The sequence below is a fragment of the Columba livia genome, chromosome 3, assembly GCF_036013475.1.
Source record: "Columba livia isolate bColLiv1 breed racing homer chromosome 3, bColLiv1.pat.W.v2, whole genome shotgun sequence".
Lineage (NCBI taxonomy): Eukaryota > Metazoa > Chordata > Aves > Columbiformes > Columbidae > Columba > Columba livia.
Window position 1 is genome coordinate 31,983,509 of NC_088604.1, and position 16,770 is coordinate 32,000,278.

Below are 16,770 nucleotides of genomic sequence, written 5' to 3' on the forward strand. Positions count from 1 at the left end.
CTGTAGAGAAACGTGCTTTCTTAGCCTGTTCTCAGGGACTGGTCTGACAGTCTTTGTGGGTGGGTTAAAGAGACCCCAGAGACAACTTCCTACCTGTGTAGCAGGAGAAGCAACACGGTGGATTAGGGTATTAAATGGAAGAAGACTTCATCTACCTGCTTTTCCTATTGTTCTGTTTTTTTACACCTTTGCTTTCAGCAATGATATAACCTTACTCTTGCATATCTGTGGATATCCTGTGTTGCAGATTATACACCTTTGCTGTGTACACCTAAGTATACGTTTTGCTGATCAGTCAGCGAGTGTTTAGTAGAGCCTGTTGTTCACATTAGGGGAGCTGCCCACTTGGTCACTTCTATAGGCCATTAAAGAGGGGGCTGGTGAGGTGTCCAAGATTATGTCAATACATTTACCTGTCAGAATGAGTAGGAATTAGTTCCAGGTGAAAACCCCCACATTTTATGTGAGCTGTGTATGTGCTGGAGGGGACTGGTGTGTCACAAAGGGGTTCAGCTTCCTCTGAACTGACCTAAATGTGTTCTGAATCTCTCTCAGCCATAGGGAAGCAGAGCCCCATGTCATCTGGTGTCACATTGGGTACTGCAGTTTTACTGTAGCTTCCAGCAGCTACCACAGATGAAGGTGGCTCTCAGGTAATTCCCATGTCATACCTGACAGCTCCACACTTGCATTTTGGAAATGTTAAGGCATTTCAGGTAGAACTGAATGTCATTGTTGAGGCAGTTGAATCCTACTATAGATTTTCATTAGTTACAGTACGAAATCAGACAGCAGTGGTGGCCTGTAGACACATTTAGAAACCTATATTTAGTCTTATCTCAACTGAAACTCTACACACTCCATCTGAATCTTATTTGCAAACCTACGCCTTTTCTCTTCTACAGGCAACCTGAAAATTCATACAACAGCAGATAATTTTTTTTAGCCTTTTGTCTCCTACATAAATTGACCTTCTTCAAAGAGGGTATCTATGGTCTTATGCAGTCTGGGATGCGTGGAAAGTTGTGAATATATTCCTCTATAGAGAGTTCATTTCCACCCCCAACCCCGCCCCCCCCCACACATTAAAGACAAACACTGATAAGAAAATGTTGTATGTTACTGAAAATTTTACTAACACACAATTCAATTTTCAATATTTTATTTAGGATAGAAATTATTAGTGTTGGACAATTCTTTTTCCAATTCTCAAGTATAATTCATAGACCTGTGAAGATCAAAATCTTTTTTTTTAACTCTCTGGCTGTGCAATTAGACAGTCAGAAACTCTTGTTGAAAATTTGCTACACATAATCTTGAAGTAATGAAAATGGCGTAGTTTGACTGACTATGAGTATTCATAAAGATCAGTAGTCAGCTAAGGGAAGAATTTACTTAACTTAGTCTGGGCTAAAATGTTTCAGACTTCCTGAGGCTAAGATGGTGATTGGGAAAAACTCAAGGTGGTCTGGTTGATCTAGGAGAAACTACTTGTTTTTGTAAAAAAAAGCTGACTGACAGTTTTGGGATACAAAACAGATGTGCCATAAGCCATGCAGGCTGTTTTTGCTGAGTCAAAACTACAGGGCAAGCTTAATGCTTCAAGCTGCAGAAGATTCAGGCAGGCTAGTATATTCTTTGTTTCTCAGAAACTGCTCCTTCTGTAATGCCAGAGATGCACACTGTCAAAAGTTGCCATAGGAAAAGCTTTGTGGAGTCTCAGCATCTGTTGCAAACTGTCAGGTACAGTTCTCTCCGGACTCCCTGTCTGAATTCCCAAAGTATCCACTGGGAAGAGAGCTGAAAGCTTGACAGATATGGGGCTGTGTTTGCGAGACTTGATAAATAGAAATGAATACTTCGGTGACTGTAATTACATGAAAAGAAACTTATTAAACAAATCCCTTGATGTGGAAGTTCATGACTGAGTTAAATTTGATTAAGGAGGTGGTTAAATCCATCTGAGGTGCACCTGAAATGCATCCAGATATTATTTTTCCCCATTGAAGGCTGTGGGAAGAGGCTTAAGACTCCAAAGACCATAGATGAGCTTCCAGTAATTTGTAAAACTGTTAATGCGGTTGGTTTCACAAAGACAAGATTTATGCCAGTCAGCTGCATTTCTTCATTTTGAAGGTCTTGTTAGAGAAGCTGCTGTGATGGGTTGGCCTTGGCTGGCTGCTAGACACCTCAACAGGGCAGAGGGAGAAAATAAGATGGAAACGTTCATGGAATTGCATAAAACAGAGTTCACCAATTACCGTCACAGGCAAAACAGACTAAATTTGGGGAAGATTATTTTTTTCTCTTGTGTCATATTTTTGCCCTTTCTTACACATGCTCTCCCCAAGGCACCGCCACCTTGGCTTCGGGGCTCAGCTGTGCCCTGCGGTGGGTGGCTGGAGCCGCTGGAACTGGCTGTGTCTGGCACAGGGCAGCCCTGACCTCTCCTCACAGAGACCCCCTGCAGACCCCGCTGCCACAGCCTGGGCACCTGTTGCACAGAATGGCTGGGGTTGGAAGGGACCTCTGGAGATCATCTAGTCCAACCCACCTGCTAAAGCAGGTTCACCCAGAGCAGATCACACAGGAATGTGTCCAGGTGGGTTTTGAATATCTCCAGAGAAGGAGACTCCACAGTCTCTCTGGGCAGCCTGTTCCAGTGCTCTGGCACCCTCAAAGTAAAGAAGCTTCTCCTCATATTCAGATGGAACCTTCTTTGCTTCAGTCTGTGCCTGTTGCCCCTCATCCTGCTGTTGGGCACCTTCACCCATCTCCCTGGAAGCGCTAGTGCAGCTGGAGGGAGCCTGGCCTGTACAGCATGTCCTTTGTAGTCCTCATAAAATTTTCTCTTTCTTTCTTAGCCACTTCTTTCTGTCACTCTGACAGTCATGGGTCAGCTCACTGTGTTCTGCGTAATTACCTTCTTTTCTTTGACTATAAATATCCATAGTTACTGCTTTCTTCAGTAAACTGACTGGATTTAATCCTTCATTTGATGCATGAAATGACAGCTTGTTTTCAGTGTAGAGCATGGAGATTTTTAAAACTTTACTTTGGAAGGTTTTCCTTTTTTATTTCCTCTGATTTTTTAAAGGTAGAACATCATTTACACAGTCAGTGGCACACAGGTTGTCAACATCTTATTAGGTTGCTTTCATTTTTCATTTTGTTCTCAACTTCTGATTATTTAACTGATTACCTGCCAATTTTGAGACTATATAATGGCAAGTTTTGAGGCAGTGTTACTTACAGGCTTTATTTCCATTATAAGCTGATTTATAAATAAATAATAAATTAATATATAATAATGCTGCATTTAGCATCCCAGTGTTACATTACATTGTGTAATGAATTAGAACCATACAGAAGCAACTATGTAGACACTAAGTGGATGAAAATGTGTTAAATGGCGATCACAGAGCTACCTCTAAACCACCATCAGCATAAAATGACTGTCTGTCTGGTTTAGCCCCAGAAGGATCAGATTTGGGACTTAACTGCTTTAACAATTGCTTTTAAAAGCCGCTTTTTTGGAAGTGCTAAATTATGGCAAGAAGAGCTTCCTGGTGTACAACACATTATATTGCTTTGTAAGATGGCTGTTTTCTCAAAACTCATCTTGCATATTGTGCTATCTTTTCACTTGGTTACTGCCTTCAATTTGTTTGATAGCAATCTGCATTTTAGGGTTATTTTAGAGCTGCTCATAGGTGACTAAGAACTCTATTTTTTGGCTATATCTATGTCTTAAATGTAGCTACTTCAACTTTTATGGGCTGAGAAATCACCTTTTCCTCCTTAGTTCTATTCTTGGTTTTATTTTTCTGTTCTCTTTAAGTATATAACCTGCCCAGCATATATTTTAACTGTAACTACTGTTTCTTAGGAGTTTATCTTCCTGAATAGCTGAAAGGTATGTACTTTCTTAATCTTTTTTTCTTCTTTATGTCCAATAGCTTTCTGGATGACTAACTTCAGCTGCCCAGTAATTCCTTTTTCAAATTTAAATGTCACACAGTATTATATTAAACAAGTGCAAAGAACTTGTGATTCAAACAGCAAGAGAGCAGCATTCAAGATTAATGTAGTGTACAGCATCTTTTAAGTTTTTGTCTTGTAAACTCTTTGGGGTGACTAAGTATAGCAGATACAATAAATGATTAAAAAAAAAAAAGTTACTTGTGCTTGCACAAGGCATAACCTCTTTCAAACAAAATGCTTAAATCCCTATATATAGTACTATTTCTTATGGGAGGTAAGTAAACATATGTAAATTTAGAAACTGAGGAGTCACCTCTGCTTTGATTTAATTTGAAAGACAGCCATTATAATCTTACAAAAATCTTTGTACTATTGCCTGACTTTTGCAAGCATGACATTCAGTGTAGATCTTAAACCTTTCAGTTCTATCATATTCTGCAAGCAGCAAATGCCTATAAGGGTAGCAATACTCTTGTCACTGCTGCTCAGGGAAGAAAAATGTTCTTCTAGTGGTTGAATGTTAAACTTCAGAATAGGTCTAGTTCCCTTAAAACAGGGAGGACCAAAAAATAAAAAGAGTGAAAGACTGGCAAATAAAAGATTGCAATACCGCATGATTATTTCCAAACCTGCTGGACGTGTTTTGTTTCCATTTAGAGCTGTAGTGTCTCACATTCAATCTGCCACTGTTTACCACTGTGCACTGAGAGCCCTTCTAAGCTCCTTGGTTAGGTTGTTTGTCATAGTGCACGTGTGTGTAGGCTTGTTAACATCTTATGCTGATTTTGCCTGAAGAGATGTAAAGCTTGCCAAAAAGCATTTTTCTTAAGAGATAAACCTGAATCCCCAAATGCCTTCTTTCTTTTCTGAAAAAAAAAAAAACAACCCACCCAAACCCAAAGAAAAAAATCCAAACTGAGGAAAGGAAGTAGAGTTTCCTCTGAAGTAAGTTTTATTTGTCTGTGCAATCGTCTCTGTTCCAGAATTCCATTCTCTATTCCTTTCATATGAGACAAGACAACAACCCAATTTTGTTGCTTTTCCAGAACACTTGTTTCCTCTTAATTCCTGATATTTGTCCTACTTTTTCCCTATTGTCTCTCTCTGAAATCTTCTCCTCCAATTGTCGTTGCCTCTTTAACTTTTCACCCTACTTTGAAGCTTTCTGCCTGTTTGTCTGTGTCCTCTTGGATGTTCCTTCTTCTCGGCCACCTCATCCCCCAAGTCTTCCCTCTTACACTGTATTCAATAAAGAGCTGAAGTGGTTACAAGAAAATTATTGAAGACAACATGGCCAGAAGAGTCTGACCTCCAGTAAACCAGTCGTATTTAAGCTGGGATAAACCAATGGTTTTAGTATAATCACCTAAAACTTACAGAGAGAACCCGAGTAGAACACTGCTAACCTTAATATGTAATCTACTGACCCCTTTAAAGTATTTCAGTATAGAGTTAAAATTAATTACAGACCAGAGAGAAAAACGAATGATTAAACTAACATTCTAGAAAGAATGGATATTACTGAAATAAATTTATCTGGAAAACCTTTCGTAAAACCCTGTTTTGTCTATTATGTCTGTTTTGGATTCAAATAATCAAAGTTAATGTTTTTGGCTGGGATGATTCTGGTGGCTACATTACATAATCTGAATTTTTTAAAAAAGTTCAAAGATGGATTCATGAGAACAAGCAGGGATCAAATCAGAACTGAGAGGGCTGGTATTATGCACAGAAAGATTATTAGGTGGGCTGGTCAAAATGATATTTTCAACTCAAAAGATGGTCCACCTTTTTGGACCCAGCAAGAGACTGATGTATCTGAAACTTATTTTTTTCCAGATGTACCAATGTGATTAGAAATACCGTTGCTTCCTGCAAACCCTGTGGTTGTGGTTAGTGTTCAGCAACTTCAAATATGGCCAAATATTTAACATTAAATACAGCTGACATCTGAATGTAGGAAGGGTGATCCTCATTTAGGCAACAGCAGATGGACCCCACCAGTTGTAGAAGCTGTTGCTTTGTAAGGTGACCAAGGTGGAGAGAAGGAATTTCTCTTTTTAGTTGCTGAGATGTTTCTCTTTCTTCTATATAAGGTGGAAGAGCCTGGGGAGCTAGTATTTAAGAAGGATCTAGCTGACCATTAAATTTCTTCTAGCTCCTGATACACACAGAAACCTGTGACACACAAATCAGTTCCCTGACTGAAAAGATCGCTTGTCTCTGCTGAACAGACTGTACACGTGTTTATTGATGTGTAAATGTGGACTGAGGGCTCATGGTCCCTATATTCATGCCACCATGGAGCACCCATCCCTCTTTTTTCTGATAATAAAATGGCAGAATATCCTTAACTGTTACCTCTTCCCACCATACTCCTAAGTCATCACTGTGCTATATGCCTTTTATTTATTTAGGAAATACAAAGCCTCATTAGATATCTGTGAATATGCAGGTAAGTGCAGAAGATCAGAATGATTGCCTCATCATGTAACAAAGTTCTGATCTCAGTATTTGAACCTGTTTTTGTAACAGTAGCTTCATCGAATGATGAAATATCATTACTGTTTGAATTTCCCAACTGTAATGTTCTGCACTGCTTTACATCTTCTTACCTTATTGAAACTCTCCTCTTTCCCTGTGTGGTCTGCCAGTAGTATTTTAAATTTGGGACAGTAAACTTCTGAAATTGACACTGGGAATCGTCTGTGAATTGGCTCGTAACAGTGCACTGTTTAGATTATTTAAAAAAAATTATAATGTTCTTACACTGGCACGAAACTCCTTCTGCATTTTCCTGCCCCATTTTCCTTTTTCTTATCTTTTAAGTCTTCCATATTCCAACTCACAGTTGTTTATCCCTTTCTCAGTCACCCTGTAATCTTTACTCTCCTAAAAATCCACACTTTTCCTTACCAAAAATATATTGGTTTTCCTATTTTTTTTTTTTAATCTTAGATATCCAATCAAATTTGTTGTAGAACACTGATATTCTCTCTTCCCCTTCCTCAAATCTTCCATCCCAGATTTACTGAGATTCCTTTGTGCTCGAGCTTGATAGCACAGATAGCACAGACTTAACCAACTTAGCCTCAGACTCTGCACCTGGAGCGAGAGGTGGGAGAATTAAGAGAAAGGACCATGGACATCTCAGAAGGTAGGATCAACAAAGACGAAATTAAAAAAAAAAACAACCCCAAAGCCAAAAGACTTTGTCATCCTTTCAGTAAGGGAGTAAATGCAAATAAGATGTTGAGCCAACTCATATGGTATGTTGTGGTTTCTCAGGATAGTCTGGTAGCTTTTTCAGTCAGGCTGCTGATCTTCAGAATGTTGCACAAAGAAATTGTATGCTTGTTTTAAAAAAAGCTGTTATAAGCAGATAAAAAGTTGCCGTGATGATATCAAAGCGGGAAGAATATACCTTCTGTAATTATAAGCATCGCAGGCATTTACATGCATAAGAAAATACCAAGTTTAAGTATTTTTGTGTGAAGAAAACTACAAACTAAAGGGTGGTTCTGGGACAGCTGTGAATCATTAGTGTGTATAACATGTATAGGGAACAATCCTAGTTGATGCTTTGTCAGAACCCTGACTGGGCAGAACTAACTTGTTGCAAAATACTCATAAGTAGGTACCATGCGATACTTAACATCCCCCAGGTGTTGAAAAGTTCTGTCTAGCTATGTTTCCAGCATGGTGATTTTTTTTTTCAAATTCTGAAAACTAAATAATACAAAAATAATGTACAGTCATAAAATATGAATTGTTCTCTTCCACTGAGAATGTTTGCTCTTGCTTGCCTAAGAAGAGTTAAAACGTGAAAGATCAAACTGGTAGAGGTTTGTCATTATTTCATTTACTTAATCTTAAATTTCCAGGTTTATCTGGATTGTGTTTAGTATTGTATCTGTACGTGATATAAAAAAGTATCTGTAACAAATCAGAGACTGTTTCAGATCTTTGTTCTCAGCCTCAGAAGGACAGTGGCAAGGGCACCGACCATCCCTGACCGTGTGGGTGAGCCTGGGCTGTGCGTGGGGCTGCCCAGGCACCTTTGGTGCCACGCTCTCCCTCACTTAATCACTTGCAAATTATATTCTCAGTTTCACAGTCTGGTTGTAGGGCTCTGACAGCCTTAATCTAGGCTTTGTGTGGATTTGGGGGTGTGGGAGCTGTAAGCAAAACTCAGCAGCCAGAACTTCCCAGCACAGAGCTGGCAAGGAACAGAGGGAAATTCTGGGTCAGCAGAGCTTATAGTCATCCAGTGCGATTCCCTGTGACTGGAAAGAGGAGCAGAGTGATCAGAGAAGGCCTCTGTTAATCCGCACAGCAGAGATCACTCCAATGAGATTATCTTGCAATATATAAAAAACCTGTTTTCTCTCCTCTCAACCAGAGTGGTTTTGGGCATTTGTTTGAACTGACAGATCCGAATGTGCTGTATGCGCTCCCTTACGTTCCCTGAACAAGTAGTTATGTCATCCAAAAAACCAGGCACGACCTAACATGATTGTCACTCTGCTGTATATTCAGCTTATTCCCTCTGGGAATACTCCTGAACTGCCATCCTTTGTTGACTTCTATCCCTATTCACACAGCCAGTAATGATCATCTTCTTCCTCCCAGCCCCTGGATTTCCACATCATGGCTGCTTAGCGCTTTGTTAGTCTCAGCTCCGCTGTTCTTCCTATGGATCCAAGCAATCTCTGTAAGCTTTACTTATCTCCTGTGTCCATTGTTCTTGTCCCTAAAGACAGAAGCATCCAGAACAGATCTCCTGGTCATCCCATGCTCCTAGTGACTGTCAGGGCCAGTATGTGCTCCTGAGTGACTCAACGGTGATGTGTGTTTCACAAGTTGGGAACTCCAAATACAGGTTTGAGGCAGAGTCTCTTTCAAATCTAGAGGGAACACCATCAGCTGTTAACATGTTACTTCAACACAGGATAGAGACACTTAATATCTGAAATCTCTGGACATGCATTTATCTATCTATCTGTCTATCTATCTATCTATCTATCTATCTATATGATAAATATAATAGAAGACAGCTTGATTCTCACTAACTGATATTGGAAGCTTTCAAACACACAGTCACTCCACCAGAATTTGGTGCTGGTAATCTCAAGATGTCAGATAGCTGAGGGGAATATCTATGTTTATACACTGCTGTATGCTCCTGGAAGAAAATAGGTCAATTTGCTGTGGGTTTTGCATAGTCCCTTGTGTGAGCACAGTCCCTCTCCAACTCGGAACTTTTCACATTTTATGTACTGTTTGCTTTAGGGCAGAAAGCTATGTAGATTGTGAGACAAAAAAGAAGCAGACCTCCTGACAGTAAAGTATCGCAAACACAATAATGCTTTTCATAGTTGAAGAATTAGAAGGCCAAGAATCACAGAATGGCTGAGGTTTGAAGTGGCCTCTGGAGATCCTCTAGACTGAATCCCTACTCAGAGCAGGGCCAGGTATATCAGGATGCCAGGGCCATGTCCTACTGGGCTCTGAATGTCTCCAAGGATGGAGAGTCTCCAACTGTTTGTGTGTGTTAGAGAGTACAAAATCAGAATTTAATTCATGCCCATGAAGTCCCCTATGACCTCCATCAGTTGACCCACTCACTTTTTCTTCCATGAACTTTTTTTTTACTTCAAGAATTTGGCTCTGCAGTTTAACATTTCCAGTTTCTTTCGGCCTAAATTATTTTATATTCTATTAAAAAAAAAAAAAAAAAATCTCTCTTACTTCTCTACTACTTCTGTTTTGACACAGTTTGTATAAAAGAATATTTATATAAACGATTAGTATAGAAACATAAATAATGGTCTTACGGTTCAAGTTCCCACAGAGATTATGTGCATGCTTGTGCACTATTAAAGACACTTTTGTTCTGGGCATCTGTATATTTGTACTACAATTTGTAAATATAGAAATGGATAAATGGAGTGGAAAGCATCTGGTGAGTTCTCTCTTTTTTTGAATAACTGAAATTTTATATCCGTCCTGACTGTAAGCTGTTTCATGCCATTAACCTTATTTGTTAGACTTGTGTAATTTAAAAATATATATATTTCTATGTTCCATGTATATCTGTAACTATGGAAACCATAAAGTGATTAAGAGGAGTGCAGTTGATGCTTCTGTGGCTCATCAAGACAGCCAAATGTTCAAATAGTTGGATAAAACTTTTCGTTGTTTTTAAGAAGCTTAGAAGAATATACAAAAATGATCTATGGGATAATGATTTCTAGTGTAGCTTAATGGTCTACGAAAAATGGAGATTGATGTTACAGAAAAAGTGACTAGCAATTCATGGCTACTACATTATCAGGAATATATTAGGAAATTGAAGGAAATTCAGGCAGGAGAAATGAAGTTGAAAAAGAAACTGATCTATGAGGAAAGAGTGAGACCAAAGCAGAGCTCTCTGAAAGCTCTGATTCTTGCTGGGACTTAGAATTGTCCCACTGCCAAGTAAGTGAAAATACTGAAGGTAAAAGTGGGTAATGCGGACAAGATGAATGAGGAGGGTGTCAGTGTAGCAATATGGAAAATGTATTTCAATGGGGTACACTTAAACACAGCACCTGTGGAGGAATCAAACTATTGGGATGTTTGGGATCACTGAGTCTCGAAAAAGGTGCTCTAAGCATCATCGTGATGACCTGTAGATAAATAAAGCCTGAACTGTCTGATGCTCTGTAAACTTGTCTAGAGGGTTTACTTCTTTTTTTTGCAAAATGAAATTCTCAAGCCCAGAGAAATCAGCCCAAACAACTAATAACTTCCGCAGTCTCTTCCATGTTTAACCCCTCCTCTCTTGGTATGATTATCTCTTCTGTCTCCCTCCAACTTGCAAGTTTGTAAATGTTGATCATTTAGTTAGATGTAGACCTTAAAACCAGAGATGCAAGGAAGTTCAGGCACAAGGTTTCACAGATTTGTCCAAGCTATAGTCCTGTTTAGCAGGTGACAACTGTAACGGAGACAAGCAATACAATTTTTGTAGCATGTTTTTAGTGGTGTGTATCAATTAATCTACTTTTATAGTAGATTTAGAAAAAGAACTTGCAGGGGAAGAATGTTTCACATTACTGTATGTAGATGTGCCAGTGTGAACTTTTAGACAAAAAACAAGACTTCTTTGCTAGTGATTTTGGTTTCTTCCTTGGACTCCAAAGGCATTCTCGGAGAAGTACATTGTGATAGTGACTGGAGCCTGTCTGTGTACTGTTCTAGAGGTACTATTTCATATGATAACTTTATAGTTGCCTGAATGCATTGCTTCCAACCCTCAGTTTGCTGCAGGATTATTCTAGAGAATGTTTCCTTTCAGTGGAAGTTGTCAGGAGCTTTCTGAAAGATTGGCAGCTGTAGCTGAGACATTTTGGCAGAAGGGCAAGTGAAGAAAGTGAGTTGTTTTTTGTTCTATTTTTACCTTAAAATGACTAGTAACACTGTTGCTAGCAACAGTGTCAACAAAACTGGCATAAAAAACCCCTTTTGATGTTAAATTTCTTGAATCATTGCTCCACTGTACCTTTCCTGCATTTTTCTATTAACACTTTGTAATTGTGGGTTTAGAAACTTAGGCCAGGAATAAGATAAGGACTGATGTGTGAACTTTGAGTTGCCATTTTTTATGCCCTACAGTACATAAGACATATACATATGGCTGGCTTATGCCCTTATGCCTTATCTCTGTGCTAGCAGCCTATCATTAGGCACAGGATTTCATTTTATTTAGTTGTGTCTGCTTGATGAGAGTGAATGAATTCTCTTTGGATGGAAACTTAAGTACCTGCCATGCCTATACGCATTTCTGCGTAGACAGAGAAAACTTAAGCATCTCACTCTCATCCTTATTCATACACATAGGATGTGATTTGGAAAGTTAACATCTCAGTTATCTATGAAAGGCAAGCAGGAAGAGTATGAAGTGTGCTCTGCAGTGCAAGTGGAAAATTCTGATAAGGTGAGATTTTAAACATCCTTCCTGGATGATCTTGGTCAAACATGTAAATGGCAGCACAGACTTTAAGGTAACGTGTAGTTCTGGGAGCAGTGGGGCCTCGTTCCCTATGGACGTCTTGCGATTGAATTGCTGTGTAGATTCTGTGATGCTAATAAAGATAACTCTAATGAAATACTTTTGGGGCTTTTATAGAACTACCTATTTCATTAAACTGTTTAGAATTTAATCCCTCAAAAACATCTATGCCTGTGCAAAATTTTATTGCATTTTTCCAGTGGGTTAATAATGTCTTATGTTATTGGAGGGTGTGGGGAGAAAACGGGGAAGAAACCAATCAACTGTCAGCATAAACCTCATTTTCTTGCCAAACTGGGATAAAAATATCAGGCTGAAAACCTAAGTTATGAAGAAAATCTGCTCTGCACAGGAATGGAAGAACAGAGAGTGCTAAAATGGCTTTGTATCACAGTCCTGAAATGACTGAGCCCTGTATGTCAATGTTGCCAAAACAGTCTTCTCCTTGCTTGGGAGGGGAGAACAGTAGAGAGTTGTCCTGTCCTTTTGAACCTTTCAATCTAGAGGAGGGGCTTCAGCATAAAGCAGAACCTAGACTCCTTGGCTACTACTTTACTAACAAATGAAACCTAAGCTGGGACCGTTCCTAGATGTTAGAGTATCTCAGTAGTAAACCAGCAGAAGGCTGTTTGAAATGCTCTTGGTCTTCTGCCCACTAGCACTTTCTCATCAACTTTTTCTGGTGGTTCAGGAGTTGGGATGCTCCAAGAATTACCTCCAGGAGGCAATCCATATGTAGCCACCTTGCTTTGAAGTAGAGCAGAGATCCTAGTAGAAATGCCGAGTTATTTCATGTCATTCAACATAAGTACTCAAAAATGTTTCTGTGCAAGTTTAATGTACTAGCATGGGTGTCATTTCAAGATGTAGCTTAACAGGGGACAGTGAGCCACTGCCCTGGAGAAAACATCCTCTCCCCCAAATTTGCCTCTGTTCCTGGCCACAGGATTTCACTACTTACCATACCTCTCCATGAGAAAAACAGATGTGATGAAAAAGGAAAACAATTTAAAACTAGGGTTAAATTTCTAGTATGTTTTTAAATGCAAGTGGCTCCTGGGAGGAACTGACGGTCAAGGGAACATGAAGCATGGGAAGCTGGAAGCAAAGAACAGAGAGAACAAACCCAGACAGGGAGAGAGAGGAGGGAGGTGGGGACAAGACTTTCTCCTTGATGACCAGGGGCCATTGGATGAACTCAGCTGTCTGAACACTTTCAAACAATATGTTAGATGAAAGCTTGGATTCACAAGCACATTTTCATTTGAAAGGTAGAGTTGTTTACTTATTTAGATTTTGGACTAATGCTAGGATTCAAGTAGATTTTCAGCTTCATTTATTTATATTTTAATGAAGCCATGATGATGCTTAAGCTAAGGTCTCATTACAGAATTCATTTTGATACAGCAAAGCAGTGCTGTAAACTAATTTCATGGTTTGCTGCACGTTTTATGTTATTGCAGAAACATTAAGTGATACATAGTCTGACTTAATTCTGTGAATGAATAGTTTTGTAAGAGCAAATTGATACCATTTCTTCCCTCTGATTTTCAAGAGATGATGTGTAGGATGGTGGCAGAGCTCTGCTGAAGTTAATGGTGCCTCAGAGAAGAGGGTCTGCCTGATTAGATCTGTCTGAAATAATGGTCCTCTAGAAGTGCATAGGAAGTGACTAAAGAACATTAACAAAATCAATAAACTGAAAAGATGTTGTGTACACATCCTTCAGAAGGGAAATAATTAAGACAGCGTGAAGGTTCAGTAAGGAATGTCTGTTATAGTAGCACACTTGTCACCTAATTCCTTGTACAGAGATGAAGCAGGATGCATGTGGGTCAGTGTAACTGTGGGTTTGCCATTTCTAAATTCGTGAAGCATGAAGGAATGTGCTCCTTATAGAGTCTCCTCAGAATCTGACCTTGGGTGAAGGATTTGGGGACCTTGCTCTGACCTTAGCCTGTGCTTTGCCTGGCATGTGTCACACAAATTTGGTATAAAGTTTGTCTCCCCCACAATGTGAATTTAGTCTCCCAATGCTTGTTTGGAAGTCTCTAAATTTGAATTGAAAAAAAAAAAAAAGCACCTTTTCCTGCATTCTAAAAGGCAGTTTTGAAATATGTAATAATGACGAAGAGTTCTTATTTTTGTAACTGAAAATGCTCTTTTTCTCTGTGTGTATAGTTGTATATATTGTTTACTGTGGGCTCTTTCAAGTTGGAATTTCATGTTGTGTTAGTACAGGAATACTGTTCCTACTCCTTGTGGATCACATTCAACAGTACCTGTAAGAGTAAGTTCGAGGAATATTTTTTTCTGTGAATAAAATACCCCATATTCCACCTGAAGGCAAGCATGGGACCCTTCTAGCATGTTTTCACGCAGCCTGTAAATTTTCCACGTGAATCTGTGTGGGAATTGTTGCCCCACCTCCGCTGAGTCCTGTATGTGCCACTTTGTGATGTAGCAGTAACGCCCAGACCCCTTTGCTATGCCGTGAAAATGCACATTTTTCCAGAGCCATGCATATGAACCCTTTGAATGAAGAGCACCCCTTTACTGGTTCTCTTTAACAGCTTCATGTGCGGATATGCATTGACTTGTGCAAGGACGTGATAAACCAGCAACAAACCCAGCCACAAAAAACAGACACTGGATGTCTTGAATGACTTACTGTAGCACTGCATCAGAGCTCACCATCCAGAAAACAGTAAACAGAAACTATTTTTGAAGTGACAGGCCAGAGTAAAATTGTCTAACAGTCCTCATTTTACTGATGCATCGCGTGGAGGTCCAGAAGCCACATTAGAGAACTATAATCCTTCATCAGAGCATTTGTTTGGTTGCCTAACATCTGTGGATTGTTAAGATAAGTTATTACGCAGACCTGCTTTAGTTTGGATTAGTTTGGACCACATCCCAGTATATTCAATCAGGATATAATTCCTGCATGCTGCTAAATTGCTTGCTCCACAGACTTCTCTAAAAATGTTTTTCAACATACAGTTTTGTCACTGAAACTGTTCTGTCACCTCAAGTTTGGTGGGGTTTTTTGTTGTTTGTTTTTTTTTTTTTCGTCCTCTTAAAGAAAAGCTTTTATTTTTCCTTTTGGACCAAATCTATCTCAAGGCAAGCATAGCATATATTAAGTCCTGAGGAGATTCCTAAACAGGGATGGTAGTGTAACTTCTGTGTGAGTATAATGTAGATTTCCTACATGTGTAATCTGTCATGATTGGTATGTATTGTGTCCAAACTGCAGTGTTTAAAGACAGGTGTAAGAAAATGATTCTGTATTTGCATGTCTAGTATTTATTCTTTCTGTATTCTGTATTTTTCTGTGTCTATTTGTGCACTAGCTATTCCTGTTTCTTTGGATCTCACAATATTTTGCATAAAATGAATTACAGTATCAAAGGTGATTATGTAAATTAATGGTAATTTCTTGACACTTATTACATACTTTATCCATATTTTAAATGCTCAAATACATTAAATTGTAAATGAAGTCTGTTATCATCTTTACACATGTAAATGTGGTTGCATACATACACATATATGTAATTGACTAGAATATTTGAAGTTTACTATAGTATTCCTTACGCTTCTTTTAAACAATCTCTAGTTGACGTATTTTTATTAACACTTTTTTCAACTTTCCCTGTAAACTGATAAAACGCAGGCAAAGACATATTTTTAATTAATGACAGTTTATAACATTGACATAGATTTTATACACAGATGCATATGCATGTGCATTCTTGCTGTCTAATGGGATAACAATTGTATCAGAGTTTATAAAGACATTTACAAATGTAGAATTTTTTTTTCCTTTTAGTCTTGCTGTTTTTTAAATATCTGTAATAATAGTAATAATAATACCAGATAGACTAAAAATCTATTCTATTAAAACAGATAGTCTGATAAACTGGATCTTTATTTTTTTAGATGTACTAGATGAATGGAATAAGACATTTAGGAACCAAGGGATTTTTTGTTAAAGACTAGCATTTATTTTGTCAAAGTTGCTGTTCCTATTATCCTACTGAGGGTTATCTGTTTTTATCATAATACATGTTTGTGCCATTATTGGAATAACTGTAGCTTTTCCTTGAGGTTTTTTTTTCTAATTAATTAATTTTTTTATGGGCATTTTACTATCCTTCTTAAATATAAGAAATGTAACAGTCATCTTTTGATAAAGGCACAATCCACATAGAGGGAAAACAGTTGAATGTCTTCCCCGTGTGGTTTGGTCAAACAGTGCAGAAATAGTATTGGAAGTTCAGATGTAGTCTTCAGACCTAAACAGGTGGTCTGTTCTAGGGTGTTTTAAGTAAATCTTAATTATGCTAAGTATGTAAAATGCCTCAAGTTTTCATCACGCCCTGTAAGCCCCGCACTTCTTCCTCAAGCTGGAGGATAAAAGAGCTCAGTACCAGAGCTCTGTCCTATTGTAATTTCTTCCCTGAAGTGATTGTTTATTCTGTTTCTTTTAATTTTTAAGTGTTGTTTGATTTTGCAGCTGTTGCATAATTCCTGTGTTTACAAAAAATAATTTAAACCTATTTTTCATTCCAACTTTTGTCATCTTTCTTACCCTCTTTACAATTTTATCCATTCTTTTACTTCTTTCCACACTAAACTATTTTCTTTACCATTTCGCTTATTAGCTGTCAGCTTTCTTTCCTCTCATCGCTATTTTTGTTTCTGACAAAATTCCTACCTCTTAT

General features: G+C 38.5%; 1 protein-coding gene across 49 annotated transcripts in view; it reads left to right on the forward strand.

The window, feature by feature from the left end:
* RIMS1 (regulating synaptic membrane exocytosis 1) overlaps nucleotides 1-16,770 on the forward strand; it is a 314,448-nt gene that overhangs the window by 123,793 nt on the left and 173,885 nt on the right. For 2 of the 49 annotated variants that reach the window (XM_065056304.1, XM_065056305.1), the window contains exon 4: nucleotides 14,277-14,330. The exons of 45 other annotated variants lie outside the window; for them this stretch is intronic. In XM_065056304.1, coding sequence (XP_064912376.1) covers nucleotides 14,277-14,330 — 54 coding nt within the window. Of the gene's footprint in view, nucleotides 1-14,234; nucleotides 14,331-15,207; nucleotides 15,231-16,770 lie in introns of those variants that run through there. 2 more of the 49 variants (XM_065056282.1, XM_065056283.1) reach the window with 2 other exon arrangements.